Genomic DNA, 16965 nt, shown 5'->3' with positions numbered 1-16965 from the left:
TACCTCCCAGGTAAGAGGGTAGCAGGTTGGCACAAAAAGGCAGCAGCTCCTTCAGAGTGGCAGTTCAGCAGAGTGACAGCCCTTTCAGCAGAACAGCAGTCATTCTTCATGGCAGAGTACACACAGGTCCAGAAGTGTACTCAAGTGGTGGTGTCTGAGGTCCTTCTTTTATACACTGGTCGCCTGGTTTGGAACCTGGGAGAAGCTTCTAGAAGGTGTCTTTGAAGTGCATGGAATTTCCTACCTCTCATGCCTTGGCTCCAAGCTGGGTGAATGACAATGTAGGGTCGTTAGGACCATACCCGATCAAACAGCTTCACAAAAGGGAGTCCAAGGATACGCCCTCAAGTGGATTGCCTCCTTCATCACAGGTAGGACCCAGACAATCCACCTTGGAACCTAAGAACACCGGGGCATATTATCAAGGGATTTATCTCCGCATTTTTGGCTTTAAAAGCCAAGAAAGCGGAGATAAAATTATCTCCCTATCAGTAACAGGGTGCTAACACGCAAATTCGCATGTTAGCACCCTTTTTCTCTACGCTTCACCTTGCATCTCTAATGAGATGCAAAGGGGGCGTTCCAGAGAAAAATAATAGGAGAAATGTTGTTAAGCGAAAATTCTCCTATTATCAAGGATTTTGCTAACCCTGTTAGTGATAAAAAAAGCAGCGCTAACCGCGGTTAGCACTGCTTTTTTTACACCTGGTATTTTCCTGACTTAGCCATGATATCCTATGGAAGGTGGATATCATGGCTAAGTTTGTGAGCCCCTATCATCAAGCTAATGCCAAACTTCGAGAGATTATCGTTGGTTTTCCAGCGATAATCTCTCATTTGGCAATTAGCGCGAGGATTTTTATCACTTCTGAGATAAACCTTGCTAATAGCAAGTTATCTCTGCGATAATTTCCGGCGATGCTTAGCGTTAAAAAATTCGTTGCTAAGCCTCATTAGAGATAAATATCGCTAATCGTTGGTAATATGCCCCACCATCTGCTGTTCCCTCAAGGTTCATTCCTCAGCCCTAAACAACACCTACATGACTCCCTTGGTCAACGTCATACAATTGCATGGACTGAGCATCATATTCTACGCTGAAAATACCCATCAGAAGACCCCTCCGCTGACAAACCTCCGCAGGTGCATGACGAAAATTGCTGACTGGATGAGAAACAACTGTTTACAACTCAACACTGACAAGATAGAAGTGCTGATCTTCGGAAACACCTCCCCATGGAACAACGCCTCATGGCCCCCCGATCTAGGACCTTTACACACTCCGTCTGACCACACCTACAACCTTGGCATCATCCTGTACAGTAATCTCACCAAGAAAAAACAAATCAACGCAGTCACCTCCGCCTGCTTCATCACCCCTGCACGCTCTGCAAGATTTTCAAGTGGCTCCCCAACGACATCAGACGCACCGCCACATAGGCCCTGGTCACCAGCCAACTGGACTATGGCAACGTACTCTACGATTGAATCTTCTTGCACCTCCTCAAGAGACTACAGACAATACAGAACGCAGCGGTCATTCTTATCCTAGACCTCCCTAAACAGACCCATATCATTCCCCACCTCAAGAAGCTTCACTGGCTCCCCATTCAAAGAGATGCCAGTTCAAAATGTTGATCCCTACCTTCAAAGCCCTACAGAAACCAAGGGATCAGCATACATAAACCGCCAACTGAACCTCCACCTACCCTCCAGATACCTGCGCTCCACCTCCCTTTGCCTCGCTCACACCTCCCGCATCCACTGCAGCAACAGTGGAGGACACTCCTCTCCTACCTCTCCGTGAAGTCCTGGAACCACTTCCCACTTCACCTATGGACCTCATTCTCTCTACTGAAATAGGGACGCAAAACCTGGATGTTCTACTGAGCCCCCTGCAGCAGCACTCTCAGTGTCTGGATACCCTCACGGGTGGTTAGCCTTGCTTTCCAAATCCAGATTGATTGATTGATTGAATGTTATCCTAAGGAAGAGATAGGCCTTGCAGTAGTGAATAACACATTTAAGAGTTTTTCACTACCAGGACATGTAAAACTTAAAAGTACATGTCCATCTTTTTAGGTACACTTTACACTGCTCTCTGTGCTTTCCAGGGCCTCCCTTAGGGGTGGCTTTGTGTATTAAAATGGAGGGCTTGGGCCTGGCCTGACAAATGGTTTATTTTGTCAGGTCAACATAGCAGTTTAAAACTGCACACACAGGCCCTGCAATGGCAAGCTTGAGACTTGTTGACATGCTACTCAAGTGAGTGGCATAAGCAGTGCTGCAGGCCCACTAGTAGCATTTAATGTACAAGCCCAAGGCACATGTAGTGCCCTTTACAAGGGACCTATTAGTAAATTACATATGCCAATTGGGTATAAGCCAATGTTACCATGTTTTAAGCAAACAACACAAGCACTTTAGCACTGGTTAGCATTGGTAAAGTGTGCAGAGACCTAAGACCAGCAAAAACGAAGTCAGCCAAAACAGGAAGTCTGAAGGCAAAAAGTTAGGGGAAACCGCGCCAAGGGCACCAGGTCTAACAACGGGCAAGGAAAACAAAAGTACTAAGGACAGGGTCGGACTGGCCGTAGCGGGCATCAGGTGTTTGCCCAAGAGGCTGGAAGGACGGAGGCTGGGATTGGACTGGTGGGGGACGGTTTTGTTACTGGGGCAGGTTTTGCAGCGATGCTGCAATATCTGCCCCCAGTAACAAAAGCAGCAGTGCTGGGGACCGGTTTTGTTAAGCAGGAGTGCTTCACGCTTGCCCTCCTCCTAAGTGTGGGGGCTGGTATGACAAAATTGACAGGACTACTTTGGATTTCCAATCCAGCCCTGATAGTGCAAGTAAAGGCTTGGAGGTAGAGGCATCTCAGGAACTGGACGGACAGGAAGCGTTAAGAAAAGGCAACCAGTGGCTTGATGATTTTATGTGTGAAGAAAAGAGAAATTCATAGCTTTTTACTCTTTCTTTGGGCATGTTAAGTTTGTGCCTCATTTTAGTCTATAACTTAGTTTTTCTATAAAGGGGGAAGAAGTTCCAATTTATTTTAGTCTGTATTTTAGTTCATTTTCGTCCTTATTAGTAACGTAGCTTAAACCATTATCTCAATTTACATGTAATTGTTGTGCATATTATTCTTGCATATTACTTATTAAGTAGCTTTGTTTGGTATTTTGTAAAGGGGGAAGATGTGTTATGCCACTGTTATGATTCAACTTGGATTGTGCATGAGCTCTCAGGGATTCTAGAACGGCTCTTCCTTAGAATCCTGGAGAGCAGTTGTCTGAGGATGCTGAGCAGGTGTTTCAGGATTGGAATAAACTTCGATAATATGCTCTAATCATCTTGGAAAATACTATACAAGAGGTACATTATGAAAGAACGGATGTGTAGTGAGAATGGAGCTGAGTTCAGGAATTAACTACGAAGCCTTTAATATTAAACCCATCTCTCTCTCTCTCTCTCTCTCTCTCTCTCTCTCTCTCTCTCTCTCTCTCTTTCACGCAGGAGAAACATGAAAGACAATGGCAAAACACAAACTGCTGTAGGAATTATCCTTGCCCTATTAATTGGATCTGCAGTAGTGGCCCTTGTCCTAAGCATCGTTAACTGGAGAAGTGTTATTGCCCCTTCGTTAAAGGTAAGTGATGCTGCCTGGGTTATTACACAATCGTTTATTCCATACATCTGTCTTTCTGTTTCTTCCTGATATCCGAGTCAGACATTCTCCTCATGTTGGGATGGAAATGAGTGTTAAATCCCAGCAGCAACCTTGCCGCAGAGACCTCTCTAAGGCAAAACCAGAATCCTTTAAAGCACCCTTGCCTCTCCATTTTTAGCATCAGGACCAGGGTGCTAGTTTCCGTGGGCGCCGCTGTAGGCAGGGCCCCGCATTCAGTTCATGACATATCAGAGGATTAAGGTCTCATACTAAAATGTAGATAACATGGTCAAACAGTGCCCTTGTGATTTCATGCTCAGAAGTGGGAGTGCTTTGCAAGAGCAAGTCAGGGCCATTCATTTGGTTGGGGTGGAGGGCAGAGGATGAGTGTGTCCGTTCTCCCAAAAAACAAAACTGCATCACGTGCCCTTTCGTCTGCGTGAGACTGCAGACTGTTTCCCTTTTCCAATTAAATAGACATGAACAAATGCAATTGTTTTGTGAAATAAACTTCTCAGCGTTCAAACAAATATGACACAAAACATAGAGGGGATAACAGGGGAAGAGGCAAGACAAGAGGGGCCAGAGACTGTTTGCGAGGATGGGGGCATTATCGTCCCGTTGATAAGTTGTAGTGCTGGGCCAAGGGTAAAGTAATGTTATAGTTAGGTGAAAATTTCAGTGACAACGTAACGTTTTAAACTTTAAAAAAAACACTGAAATTCACAAGTTATAGTTATCTCAAGTAACTATCACTCCTGCCCTAAAGTAACTATAACTCACTCCACCATAATTGTGGTAAGAACCCAATTTAAAAAAATGTGTTCTCTATTGGACCACTGATAAGGGTTAGTGGGGCAGGGTATCACACAAGTATGAAAGACACACACACACACACACACACACATATATATAAACATTTTGGACTGCGGCTCGTTGCAACTATTAAATTGGTGAAGGCGACCGTGTGTAATAATTAATAAATCTCTGGGGAAGCTCCTCGTTGTCTAGTGCGGTTAATGTGATGGACACTCCCCACTGAGCTGGATATAACGAGCGGCCGTCCTGACGCTGAACCACACCACCCCTTGCACAGGGGCCATGGAGCCTGAGAACTGAGGGCTCCACGTGTGGGACAACGAGAATGGATAAACCGGCTGCACTAACTGAGGCTCATGCGGAGCCTTACATTTCTGCAATTATTCACAGTGCTTCCATTTGCGGATTTCAATAATTTTTTTGTAAACAAACTTTATTCACTTTTTCTTTACCACTCTCATGAGAATTCATATTCCTAGTACATAACACATTCATGCATACAGCATTGTCCATATTAAGGATATACTATGTCCCCCCTTCCCCGTTCCTCCCTCCGTCCCTGCCTCCCCATCCCCTCAGACATGTTGCTCTCCCTCATATCTCCCATGTCGCCCAGTATGTATTCCTACCACCCTATTGAAATCCTTGTCAATAATCAGGGTTCCATCTTGGGGGATGCTCTCACCTCAATCGCCGCACCCAGCATCCGTCCCACCTACTCAACAGAGGCAATGGTCCAGAGCTCGAGGATGAGTCCCCCACCTTCAGAAGGTCAGTCGTCATCATCAGTCGGGCTCTTAAGCAGGTCCACCATCGCTATCCAGGCCCTAGCCGTTTCCAGCAATTTATCATTGTTGGTTCTCCGGGCCACTTGTAGTTGGAAAATCCCCTCGCAATCCGCCCACTTTATAAATTCCTGCATCCATTGGGCTATATTAGGTGTAGTGACAGCTTGCCAGTGACTAGTAATCTCCCTGTTGGATAGGACTAATCCTAAATCTATGAATTTACTGGTGATCTTATTACGGGCAGTGTGGGGAAACCAGTGAGTCTGCTGCAGATCCCGATCTGTCACCTCATTGAGTCTGGACAAGACCTCCCCCCAAAACCCGCGTAACTGTGGGCCTTCCCAAAGCATGTGTACAAACACACCGTGGACCGGCTGTGTGGGATCCTAAAAACTAATTAATTTTGAGAGGAGTGAGGTACGCCCGATGGAACACATAAAATTGTATTAGTTGGAATCTCGCGTTCCAGGAGCACTTCCACGCTCGTTCCATCAACATCTCCCACAGCTTTTCCTCTATAGATGTTCCCAGATCCGCCTCCCATTTAATACGCAGCCCCTCTAAGGGAGTTCTAGACCTCTGTGTGATTCTCCTATAAAGGCAGGTAACCGCCTTGATCTTCCCCGTTGAATTGACCACATACTGACAGGGGAGGAAGGTCTGTGGCTCCTCCATTCCTTTTTTCCAGTGTTTACGAATGGCTGCTGTCAATGCCGCATGCAAGAGAAAGTCTTGGGCGGGCATTTCATGTCTTGAAATGGTATGAGGACACCATCTTCATAGAGATCCCCCATATTGGAGATCCCCAGGTCTTCCCAGTTCCGTACCCTCTGCCAGTCTCCTCCATACGGCACCTCACATAGCCATATTGGGATCTCAGGCGCGTACGAGGGACCCACCTTAATTCTCCTGTTGGCTCTATTCCAGCATTGTCGCATTACCCACAGATCCCTCGACACCTCCCTTTCACGTATCGGCAGCTGGAGAAGAATCCGAGCAAGTTGGTGGTGGCCCAGGTCCATACCCCTCTGGTCCATCTCTACCCTCAACCTCCCCGCCATCCACTGCGTGAACCATTGAAATTGGGCTGCATGGTAATAGGCCTCAAAATAAGGAGCTGCTAGCCCTCCCTCCTGCCTAGGGCGCATCATAGTATTCAGCGCCACTCTACGCCTCCCTGAACCCCACAGAAAACCCGTAACCATAGTATTTAGTTGGACAAAATATTTTCAAGGTACCCAAAGTGGTAGCGCTCCAAAATAGTAAAGTAGACGAGGCAAGGTTATCATCTTTAGCAATGCCACTCTCCCCGCTACTGATAAAGGCAGAATTCCCCAAAAATCAAAATTACTCCTGGCAGCTCTCAGTGCACTCCCTATGTTGCCCTCAAATAAGTCTGCAGGCTCATGATAAATTCTGACTCCTAAATAAGGCAGGCATCTTCTTTCCCATCGCACATCTAGCCCCTCAGGCGGTTCAGCTCTATTCCCTCCTACCAGGAATCGACACGTCTTATTCCAGCTAAATTTGAGCCCCGCCACCTGCCCCAGTCTAGCCAGCAAATCTCGGGTACCCTGCGGCTCTTCAGCAGCATTGGTAAGGAACATTAAAAGATCGTCTGCATATAGAGCAATGTAGTGTGTTTGACCCATCCCATCCAATCCCCTGTAGTACCTCCCCGCCCGTGCATGGACAGCTAATGGTTCTATTGCCAGGGCAAACAAGAGGGGAGACAGTGGGCAGCTCAGCCTTGTTCCCCTACCCACACTGCAGGCTTCAAAAATCACTCTCCCGTTCTGAACCTGGCAGTCGAGCGGTTATACAGAATCTTCGTCCAGGCCACAAAACCCTCACCCAGACCAAATGCCCTCAAGACCCTGAACACATATAGCCACGCCAAACTATTGATGGCCTTTTCAATGTCAATCGATAGTACGCATGCCTCTCCTCCCTCTTCCGCCGTTCCATTTATCAGTTGGCACAGTCTTCATATGTTCATGGCCATATTCCGTGAAGGAATAAACCTGGCCTGGTCCCCATGCACCAGAGTTGTCATATGTACCATCAGTCCGCTGGCAAAACACTGCTCAAGATCTTATAGTGAAGGTTAAGTATCACAAGTGGGCAATAGGCTGTGCGGTCCCACGCCAGCTTGTCCGGCTTGAGGAGATGTATAATTACTGCCTCCCTTGTTGAGCTAGGTAGGTAGCCATCTTGCTTTGATCGATTGTATAGGGTTAACAGCTGAGGGGCCAATCGGTCCATGTACATGACATAAAACACAGACGGTAGCCCATCAGTGCCCGGAGTTTTGTTCTTGGCCATACGTTTTATGGCTCTCCTGATCTCTCCCAGCTCCACTGGTCGACCCAAGCTCTCTGCATCCTCCACCTCAATCTGCGGCAGTTCAATGTCCAGAAATCCCCCTCCTCCAGAACCCTGGGATCTAGCCGACTGTGGTATAAAGTAGTGTAGTATTCCAGAAACTGCGTGTTGATAGCCTGCTGTCCATAGTATACTGCATCACCCTCACCGTGCAGCTCTAAAATCGGTGTCCCTCCGTGTGCTTGGTTTGCCAACCAAGCCAAGAGTGCCCAGATTTATCCCTCTCAGCGTGTGCCCTTGCTGCATATGCCCTGTAAATCGAAGCACCTGAGTCTCTCTACTTGTTTCGCCATCCCTTCTTTAGCCACCAAAAGTTCCTCTTGTTTATCCTTCCGTCCAGGTCTTTCCTTTTCTATCTCCCTGAGCCATTGTTCCGCCTGTTGTACATCATTCAATAAGGCTTTGCAAACTCCCACTGCTTCCCCAATACTGCGACCTCGTATCACTACCTTGAATGCATCCCACTCGTTATGTAGGTTAGTGGATGTGTTGGTGATGTTTTGAAAGTATTCCTCAACAGCATTACCTATGGTGGTTCGGAAGACCTGGTCTTCCAGTGTTTCCTGGCAGAGACACCAGCTAGGGATCGCAAGTCTAAGTCGAACTCAATTCAAGGACACCAGTAACGGGTTGTGATCAGAGCTCGTCCTAGCTAAATACTCACTCAACAGGACCGCCATATGCACATCAGGGGAGCAAAGTATAGCATCTAATCAGACGAGCAGCTCCTGCATAGCTGAAAAATAAGAGTAGTCCCGTTCCCCCGGGTGACAGGCCCGCCAAGTGTCTGTCAGTCCCCAGGTCCCCAGTGTCGTTGCCAGTCCCGTCGGGCTTCTGCAACCCAATAAATGGGGGTGTCAGGAAGCAGTGAGTGAGATCGGTCAAGGTCTATATCAGTAATGCAATTGAAATCTCCCCCCAGGAGTATAGGGCCCGTCAACACCATCGCCAATATCTGCGATAAATGTGCGAAGAAAGCAGGTTGCTCAATATTAGGAGCATATATGCTTCCTAACATAATGTCCCGGCTATCAAGCCATCCTGTAACTACTACGAATCGGCCTTCGGTATCGACAAGCTGCCTAACACATTGGAATGGCACCCCTGCTCGCACCCACACCAAGTCCCCCGTGCATAGGCCGAATATGTGGTGTGAAACACCTGCCCCCTCCAACGACATTGTAAAGCCACCCCTTCTGACTTCGTCAAGTGGGTCTCTTGCAGCAGTGCAATTTGCATCCCTCTCCGCACGAGGTAGGCATGAATTTTGTGTCGCCGGCCCATAGTGTGCATCCCCATTACATTCCAAGAGATATCTTGATTCCTACGGAGGTACCCATGGCTTCAAGTCTGGGTCCTGACCCCAGATGAACCCCTTAGCAACATGTCTGACCCCCCTGCCCCCGTCCACCCCCAACTCCCCATCCCCAGGAGAGGCACCCAAGAACAGGCCCCCATCCAAACAAAGCTATTCGTATAAAAAACTATAGAAGGAGGTGGTGTATGACACGCATCCGATGGCCCCAGAACCCCTCCCGGCCCCTCCCCCCCATTATACGTGAGTCATCCATCTGGGCCCTGTATTCCTTGTAGAATCTCCCAAAGTGAATTAGTTGGGTCTCTAGGCCCAGGAGTCACAGAAGGCATCCTAGCATCTATTCCGCATACCCTCTGTAGCCGAATCATCCAAACATCCCGTCTGCGGGGTAACGTCCGGAAGTTCAGTATCGGAGAGCCCCTGAGCACTAACCGATCCTGAGCTCTCCACTCCACCTCGCTCGTTGTCCGTGTCATTGCTAGTCGGCCTCAATGCACCTTGGCTAATGGCCGCCAATGTTAGAAAGGCTCTGTCTCGTTCCTGGAATTGATCAGTTGGAGAGATGGGCCTCTGTAATGGCGATGTGGTGGACAGCCAACCTCGGGGAGAGGTCGATTGTGGAAAGCGAGTGCCAGTGCCATTTCGTGTTTCCAACCAGTCCCAAGCAGCCTGCAGGGTGAGAAATAAGTGCGTCTTCGCATCTGCAGTTGCCCTAAGGCGGGCTGGGAAAAGCATGGCATGGGGGAGATGGAGCTGGCACAACTTCCGTTTAGCAGCCAGGAAGGAGGTTCTTTGGCGCTGTACTTCCCTAGTATAGTCTGGGAATATCATCACCTTGCTGTTCCCAATCTGTAGGTTCTGTGGCTCTCTGCAGTATGAAGTCACGGTCTCGATAGTGCAGCAGTCTCACCACCATTGGGCGGGTCCCTAGGTTTAGGCGGTCAAGCCGGGATCCTGTGTGCGAGTTCCAGTGCATAGAAGGCGGATAGACCTTCCGGTGCCACCTCCATTTTCAGCCAGGTTTCTAGGTACTGGACCGCATCAGTTGCCTCCTCTCTCTCCGGAACTCCCACGATGTGGAGGTTATTCCGTCTGGAGCACCCTTCGCTGTCCTCAGCCCTCATCTCCAGCACCTTGACCCTATTCATCACTTCTTTCCGAGAGTCTTGTAGAGTGGTGACCGTGTCCGGTATGTCTTTCATGTTAGTTTCATTGGTCGCTACCCTCTCCTTAAGTTTTCGGTGGTCATCTTTCAGCAAGGTGAGATCCGACCCAATGGCGTCCATCCTCGCCTCAAGCGCCTCTCGCAAAGATATAATGGCCTGCATGATATCCCCCAAGGAGGGGTCACCGGGTCCCCCAGCAGCGGTTTCATCGTCATCAGTATGCTCTTCCACCTCGTCCATCCGCAGGACCTCAAATCCCTTTTTCCTGGACACCCTGCCCATCTTGCGATCCGCTGGCAGTAGTAGTAAGATGTGTAAAGAAGTGCCGCGATCCCCACTCTCACCAGTCAATTGGAGTTGCAGCCACTCTCCAGCAGGTGCAGTACCGCCAGAACTTTTCCAAAAGCCTGCGGGTCAGATGATCCCAACCCGTGTGTGCCCCAGAGAATTTTCCCACGTGCCTCAGGTATGCAGAGGGTGGACCATCCAGGAGCAAAGGACTCCACTCCCACAGCAGATCAAGATTCAGGCTGGACTGCTGCGTTTTCTCGGAGACGCACTTCTTCCCCCAGCACTGTATTCAGTCCTCCTCGCCTGTTGCAGTGGTGCGTACTATGCCCAGCTTCAGTACTAGGTTGTGCACGTGCTTCTAGGGGGATGTATCTCATGCCCCTCCCAGCAGTTAGGCCCCGCTTTCAGTGCTCCTGAGCACAGGGCATCCGTGTTGATAGCAGCGCTGTCAGCATAGCGGATTTCCACAGGCAATCCCCGCTCCACTCCTTTGCAAAGCCCTGTAGCAAGCTGCGGACTATGAAAGCCGTCCAGTGTCCAAAAGCACCCACCTGAATGTGTCCCACGCAGAGCTCACTGGGCTCTTTCTGGGCATAGGGTGCTCTCGCCTCTGTTTGCCTGATCTTCTACCTTGGAACTCCACACTATCCCTGTGAGTCCAGGGTCATCGCGCTGTACTCCTGGCCTTTCACGTTCTCTGCGTTCCCTCGTGCTCACAGCCTACCACAGTGCCAATTCCTGGGATCCCGCACCTCACCTCTGTGCCAGAGCGATATAACTCGGTCAACTCCAGTCTCAGACCGTGCAGGAGTGCAGCAAGAGGTGTACCAGACTTGTCGCGGCTTAGACAGTCTCTCTCATGCCGCCATTTTAAGGTCAGGCAGCCTAGGGCGGGCGGCCAGGAGACTCATGAGCGCTCCCACCGCCCCTCAGCATCCCAGAGCAGCGGGTCCCCAGTCGAGTCACGGCCGTTAATCGGTCATCCCGTTTCCCCTCAAGAGGCTCTCCAGGGACATTTGTTGTCCCTAACTGCAGGCAACGACTCCTCCATTTTAGTTCACGTTCTGGCAGGCTACAGCGGAGAAGAAAATCCTGATTTCCTCCGTCTATCTTCAATCCCAAAGCCTGAAAGTTCTTCCAAACGGGCACTGGATATTCCGCAATAGTCTGCGGTGTCAGGGCCCCTTATGGTATTTCAGGATCGCTTGCATCGGAGGGCGGCCGCGGAGGAGCTTCGGGGTCCACTACTGCTTTCATCGGCGCCCAAGTCACGCCCTTCCTGTGGATTTCAATAATGACTCTGTCTCCCAGTATGCAACACCTAAACTCATACAGAGAAGCCAAACCTGGCGGGTGATATCAGCATACTTTAATGATGGCCGGAGCCAGTTAAGCACTTGTGGGCTGCATTTTCCCAGAGGAAGAGGCTACTCGAAACATGTTGGACTGCGGCCCGTTGTAACTATTAAATTGGTGAAGGCGACAGCGTGTACCAATTAATAAAGCTCTGGGGAAGCTCCTCATTGTCGAGTGCGGCCTCCTCCAGTTACAACTTACTCTTACCTCCCATTGGCAACAATGACGTCAAGGCTCTCACTGATCACTACCTCAACTCAATGACTACAATAATCGACGAAGTTGCCCCGGTCCAGCTAAAGAGAGTCTCCTCCAAAAGCTCAAAGCCCTGGTATGATGGTCTGCTTAACAAAGACAGACGAGACATGAGATTAGCAGAACGCAACTGGAAATCCACCCCATCAGCTATGCACCTCAAGACTCTGAAGACAAAAAAGAAATGCTTACTTCAGGAAAATTAAACGAATGAAAGCTGACTTCTTTAGCCATCAACTAAACCAAGCAATAAATTGACCAAAAAAGCTATTTGAGCTAATCAAATCGCAATCCAAAGATGAACCACAGCGAGTGCTTAGCTCAACCAGCACTCTTCCATCATGTGAAGAATTCTCCACCTTCTTCAACCTAAAAACAGTCAACATCAAGAATGATCTCATCACGGACCTAAACCTTTATTCCAACCCCATCAGCAAAACACCTATCAAACAAAAAAACAATGCTACCTGGACATCCTTTGATACATACACGGAAGAATCTATTGGCAAGATCCTAAGCACCCTGAAGCCCGCCAACAACCTCTCGGATCCTCTACCTGCAAACACCGTAAAGGACTTAAGCCCATGGCTCATACAGCTCTGGACAAAAATCGTTAATAGCTCTCTTCTTCAAGGATCTATACCAGACTCCCTCAAAGTGGGACAAGTATCACCCAAACTTAAGAAACCCACAGCTGACCCTACCGACCTAAACAACTATCGCCCCATCTCTAATATCCCTACCTTAGCAAAACTGTTAGAAAAATGTGTTCACCTACAACTTACTAAACACATCAATCACTTTGACCTCCTTAACCAACACCAATCCGGCTTCCGTGCAGGTCACAACACAGAATCAGCCATGACCCACATAATTGACGACGCACTCCAAATTCTAGACCAAAACGGCACCTGCCTCCTCATTTTACTCGACCTATCATCTGCATTCGATACAGTCAAACACGAGAATCTACTCGATCTGTTGAATCTCAGAATGGGTATCTCTGGGACAGTACTCAAATGGTTCTCCTCCTTCCTGCATAACGGACTCAGAAGTTCAAAACTAATAACATGTCCAAGCCTGTCCCAGTTACACTAGGTGTCCCACAAGGGTCCTCCTTATCACCGACCCTTTTCAACCTAGTCATGGAGCCACTCACCGCACTGCTTCAGTCCTCGAATGTGCAATTCCACATGTATGCGGATGACACCCAACTTTACCTCAAATTACAATCCCCTGAAGACCTCAAACTACTCAACTCAACACTTAAGGACACACAAACATGGCTGGCAGAGAACCATCTCAAACTCAATGCCCTAAAAACAGAATTCCTCCTAATTGCACCTCCCTCCAAAATCCTCATCGCTCAGGACTGGCTGAAACACCTCACTGCAGTCAATGTCCAACCTATCATTGTAGACTCAGCTAAATCTCTAGGTTTCACCCTCGACTCCAATCTCAATATGCAACGACATATCAGCAATGCAACCAAGGGTGCCAATTTCCAAATCAATATCTTGAGAAAGTTGAAACCCTTCCTCCCAGCCAACGACTTTAGAACTGCAGTTCAAGCATTAGTCATACCTCGGATTGACTATGGTAGCACTGCCCTCTGTGGTCTCCCTCTTTCAACAACCGCTCCATTAAGAGCTTCCATCAATGCTGCAGCAAGACTCATAACTGGATCAAAAAAACGCTCACACATCTCTCCGGACCTAAAATCTCTGAATTGGCTACCGCTCGAAGCCAGAATACACCTGAAAATCGCAAGCATTACTCACAAAGCCTTACATCACAGCATGCCCAGCTACATCGCTCAGAAACTGACACTCTCAGGCAGGTGGCTCAAGATCTACAAGAAGCACAGAAACTCTCCTTCTGAAACCACAAAGATTCCACGAGAAAAAAAACTACAAGCGCTCCTTCTCAGGAATGGCCCCCAGGATCTGGAATACCCTCCCGCCAGAAACGAGACTCATCTCATCCACTGCCTCCTTAAAAAAAGTCAAATCTATTCTTATGGCTAAATTCACCTGAACGTCAAATACCCATTTACTGTATGCCTATTTGCCTCCCACCTATATCTCAATGCCGTACTTAACCACATAATCATTCTGAACTACCTGACATTGTTCGTTCCTTGCACATATTGGTTTATTAAGTTCTACTCTAAGTTTGCCACTCATTTGTACTATGATCTTTGTATTGCGTACTTCTCCCATATGTATGTAAAGCGCTCTGATATCTGCAAGGATCTAGTTCGCGCTATACAAAACTCTGAAAATAAATAAAATAAAACAAAACTCTGAAATGTGATGGACACTCCCCACTGAGCTGGATATATATATATATATCCAGAGAACAGCGCTTTTCCTCCGTGGGTTCAGAGTCCTCCACACGACAGAACACGCAGACACGGACCAGTTTGAGTGCAATTTTCGTTTTATTCAGGTGCAAGCACGCCGCATGACGTTTCGGCTCCGAAGAGCCTTGTTATATATATATATATATATATATATATATATATATATATATATATATATATATATATATATATATATATATATATATATTTATATATATATATATATATATATAAATATTATATACACATATACATATATACATACACATATACATATACATGTATACATATACATATACACACACACATGCACACACACACACATGCACACACAGCTGAGTCAGCTCCGTTTGTGTGCAATAATTTCAAACGCGAAGTTGATTTTTTTTTTTTTTAGTTCTCATTTGCCTTGCCTTCTTTCCAACAAAACTCACCAACCACCTTGCGTGTCCTAGCTTGAGAAACAAATAAGACTCTTTGTTCCCGCTTTTCCAGACACGAGTCGTTTGGTGGTGGGAGACGGATTCATAGGAAGAAGAGAGGGGGTAGGGGGGGGGGGGGGGAGACCAGCTCTTACTCCATCGAGGTATTTCAACCTGTTGGACCTGTTATTCTATCCTCGGGAGCCGTCAACCCAAGGTCCATGGAGTGTAGTAGGCATAATCATAGGACCCGTGAAAAAAAAAATGAAAAAAACCCGGCAATCCTATCTCCACTGAACCAAGAAGTCTCAAAAAGACAGATTTCGTTTGTTGCAGGATCTGGCCAAATCCACCTTCGAGACTTCATATAGTGACGATAGCCAACCTGCATGCGATGGCGCCGTGGTGTCCACGCAGAATTTATAAATCTGCTGCCTAGCAAGGAGAATTGCATAGAAAAGGAAAGTCTTTGCCTTCCCTATAACCTTTTCATCCAACCCAAAGATTATTAGTGGCAGAGTAATAGACAATGAGGTCTTAAGGATGGACTCCAGTGAAGATTTTACTATTTCCCAAAAAAGGCTAATGGAGGGGCAATCCTTAAACATATGTATATCGGATGCTTCGGGGAGTTTGCATTTGTTACACCTCTTTCCCGGCTGGAATTTTGATAACCTTTAGGGAGAGAGGTACACGCGGTGTAATGTAAACAGATGATTATGCCTCAGCCAGGCTGGTTTAACTGATTTGTAGAGGAGAGTGAAAGATCTTATCCATAACTCCTCGCATTGAAGGCCCAACTCATCTCCCCAAAGCTCAACTGGAAGGGTAAACTCCCCATCCACCTCCTCCAAAATGTTCCAATACCAAATAGCCTCCTTCTTGCCTCTCTACCAACTGTTGTTCTAGGTTGCTGAATTTTCCCAGTTGGACACCTTTCCTACCAATAGCCCGTGCCCAACTGTCAAGCTGTATATATTTAAATCTGGATAGAGCTGGGCCAACCCTTTCCCTTAATGCTTCCCACTCTAAAACTGATTCCCTTGCCAGTAACTCCCCCTATCTAACAATCCCTGCCTCCTTTACCGGGGTTGCGAGACTGTCTTTCAGGCACGGTGGCTGCCCCGGGGAGTCCCACAAAGGGGCAAAATTTGAGAAATAAGATATACCTATTCTCTTTTTTATCTGCGCCCAGGCTCTTGCCGCAGCTTGCAAAGTCTTCAGCCTCACCTTGAAGAACTTCTGGTCCCCAAATTTAAATAAAAATCCATCAATAGGCATGTTCGCCCCTACTAACATGGCCTTCCACAATAACCCTATAGATGAATTTGATGGTGACTTCAAGAGCATCCTGGAGTGGGATAGCTGGAATGTCCACGCATAGTATTGTAGATCTGGTAATGCCAGCCCCCCCCTTTTCCCTCCTCCTCCTCAACTTCTTCCAAGCCAGCCTAGTCGCCTTATAGTTCCATACAAACGAGTTAATCTCCCGCTGACATTTGTCCTGTTGTTTGTGGTCAAAGGCCAGGGGAATGGTGTTGAAGATAAAAGTACATTTTGGAAGAATGGACATCTTAACCAGACTTGTTCTTCCGAGTATGGAGAGTGGAAGAAAAGCCCAAGATTTTAAAAGCTTCCGACATTCATTAAAAACCCAATCTAAATTGGTCTGCACCATATCCCGAATCTCTTGCGTAATCCGTATTCCCAAGTAACGCATAGATGGGGTCGCGACAAGCTGTGAGTTGGGAATATTCCAAATCATAATTTCTGATTTACTTGAGTTGATTTCGTATCCCGAAATCCGCCCAAATTCTTCCGCCCTCTTAAAAACCGCAGGAAGTGAACGCTCCGGATCAGACGTATAAATAAGAATGTCGTCTGCATAAAGGGCTACCCGCTTCTCCCATCCACTAAATTCGAAAGAGGGGATGTTATCTTCTTCTCTCAAGACCTGTGCAAACGACTCGATATACAAATTAAATAGAAGGGGAGAAAGCGGGCAGTCCTGCCTAGTGCCTCTAGTGATTTTAAAAGGGTCTGTCAAGGCACCATTGACCAACAATCTAGCCCGTGGGGCCCTATACAGTAGATTGATGACTCGGCAGAAGTCGTCCCCAAACTTAAACTTC

General features: G+C 47.5%; 1 protein-coding gene across 3 annotated transcripts in view; it reads left to right on the top strand.

Annotated features, from left to right (window-relative positions):
* The window catches only part of ENTPD8 (ectonucleoside triphosphate diphosphohydrolase 8), a 562224-nt gene that overhangs the window by 201928 nt on the left and 343331 nt on the right, over positions 1-16965 (top strand). For all 3 annotated transcript variants that reach the window (XM_078642095.1, XM_078642094.1, XM_078642096.1), the window contains exon 2: positions 3515-3647. In XM_078642095.1, coding sequence (XP_078498221.1) covers positions 3522-3647 — 126 coding nt within the window. In that variant the 5' untranslated portion in view covers positions 3515-3521. The remainder of the gene's footprint in view (positions 1-3514; positions 3648-16965) is intronic.

The sequence above is a fragment of the Lissotriton helveticus genome, chromosome 5_1 (genome assembly GCF_964261635.1).
Source record: "Lissotriton helveticus chromosome 5_1, aLisHel1.1, whole genome shotgun sequence".
Lineage (NCBI taxonomy): Eukaryota > Metazoa > Chordata > Amphibia > Caudata > Salamandridae > Lissotriton > Lissotriton helveticus.
This window is presented reverse-complemented; position numbering and strand designations above follow the sequence as displayed.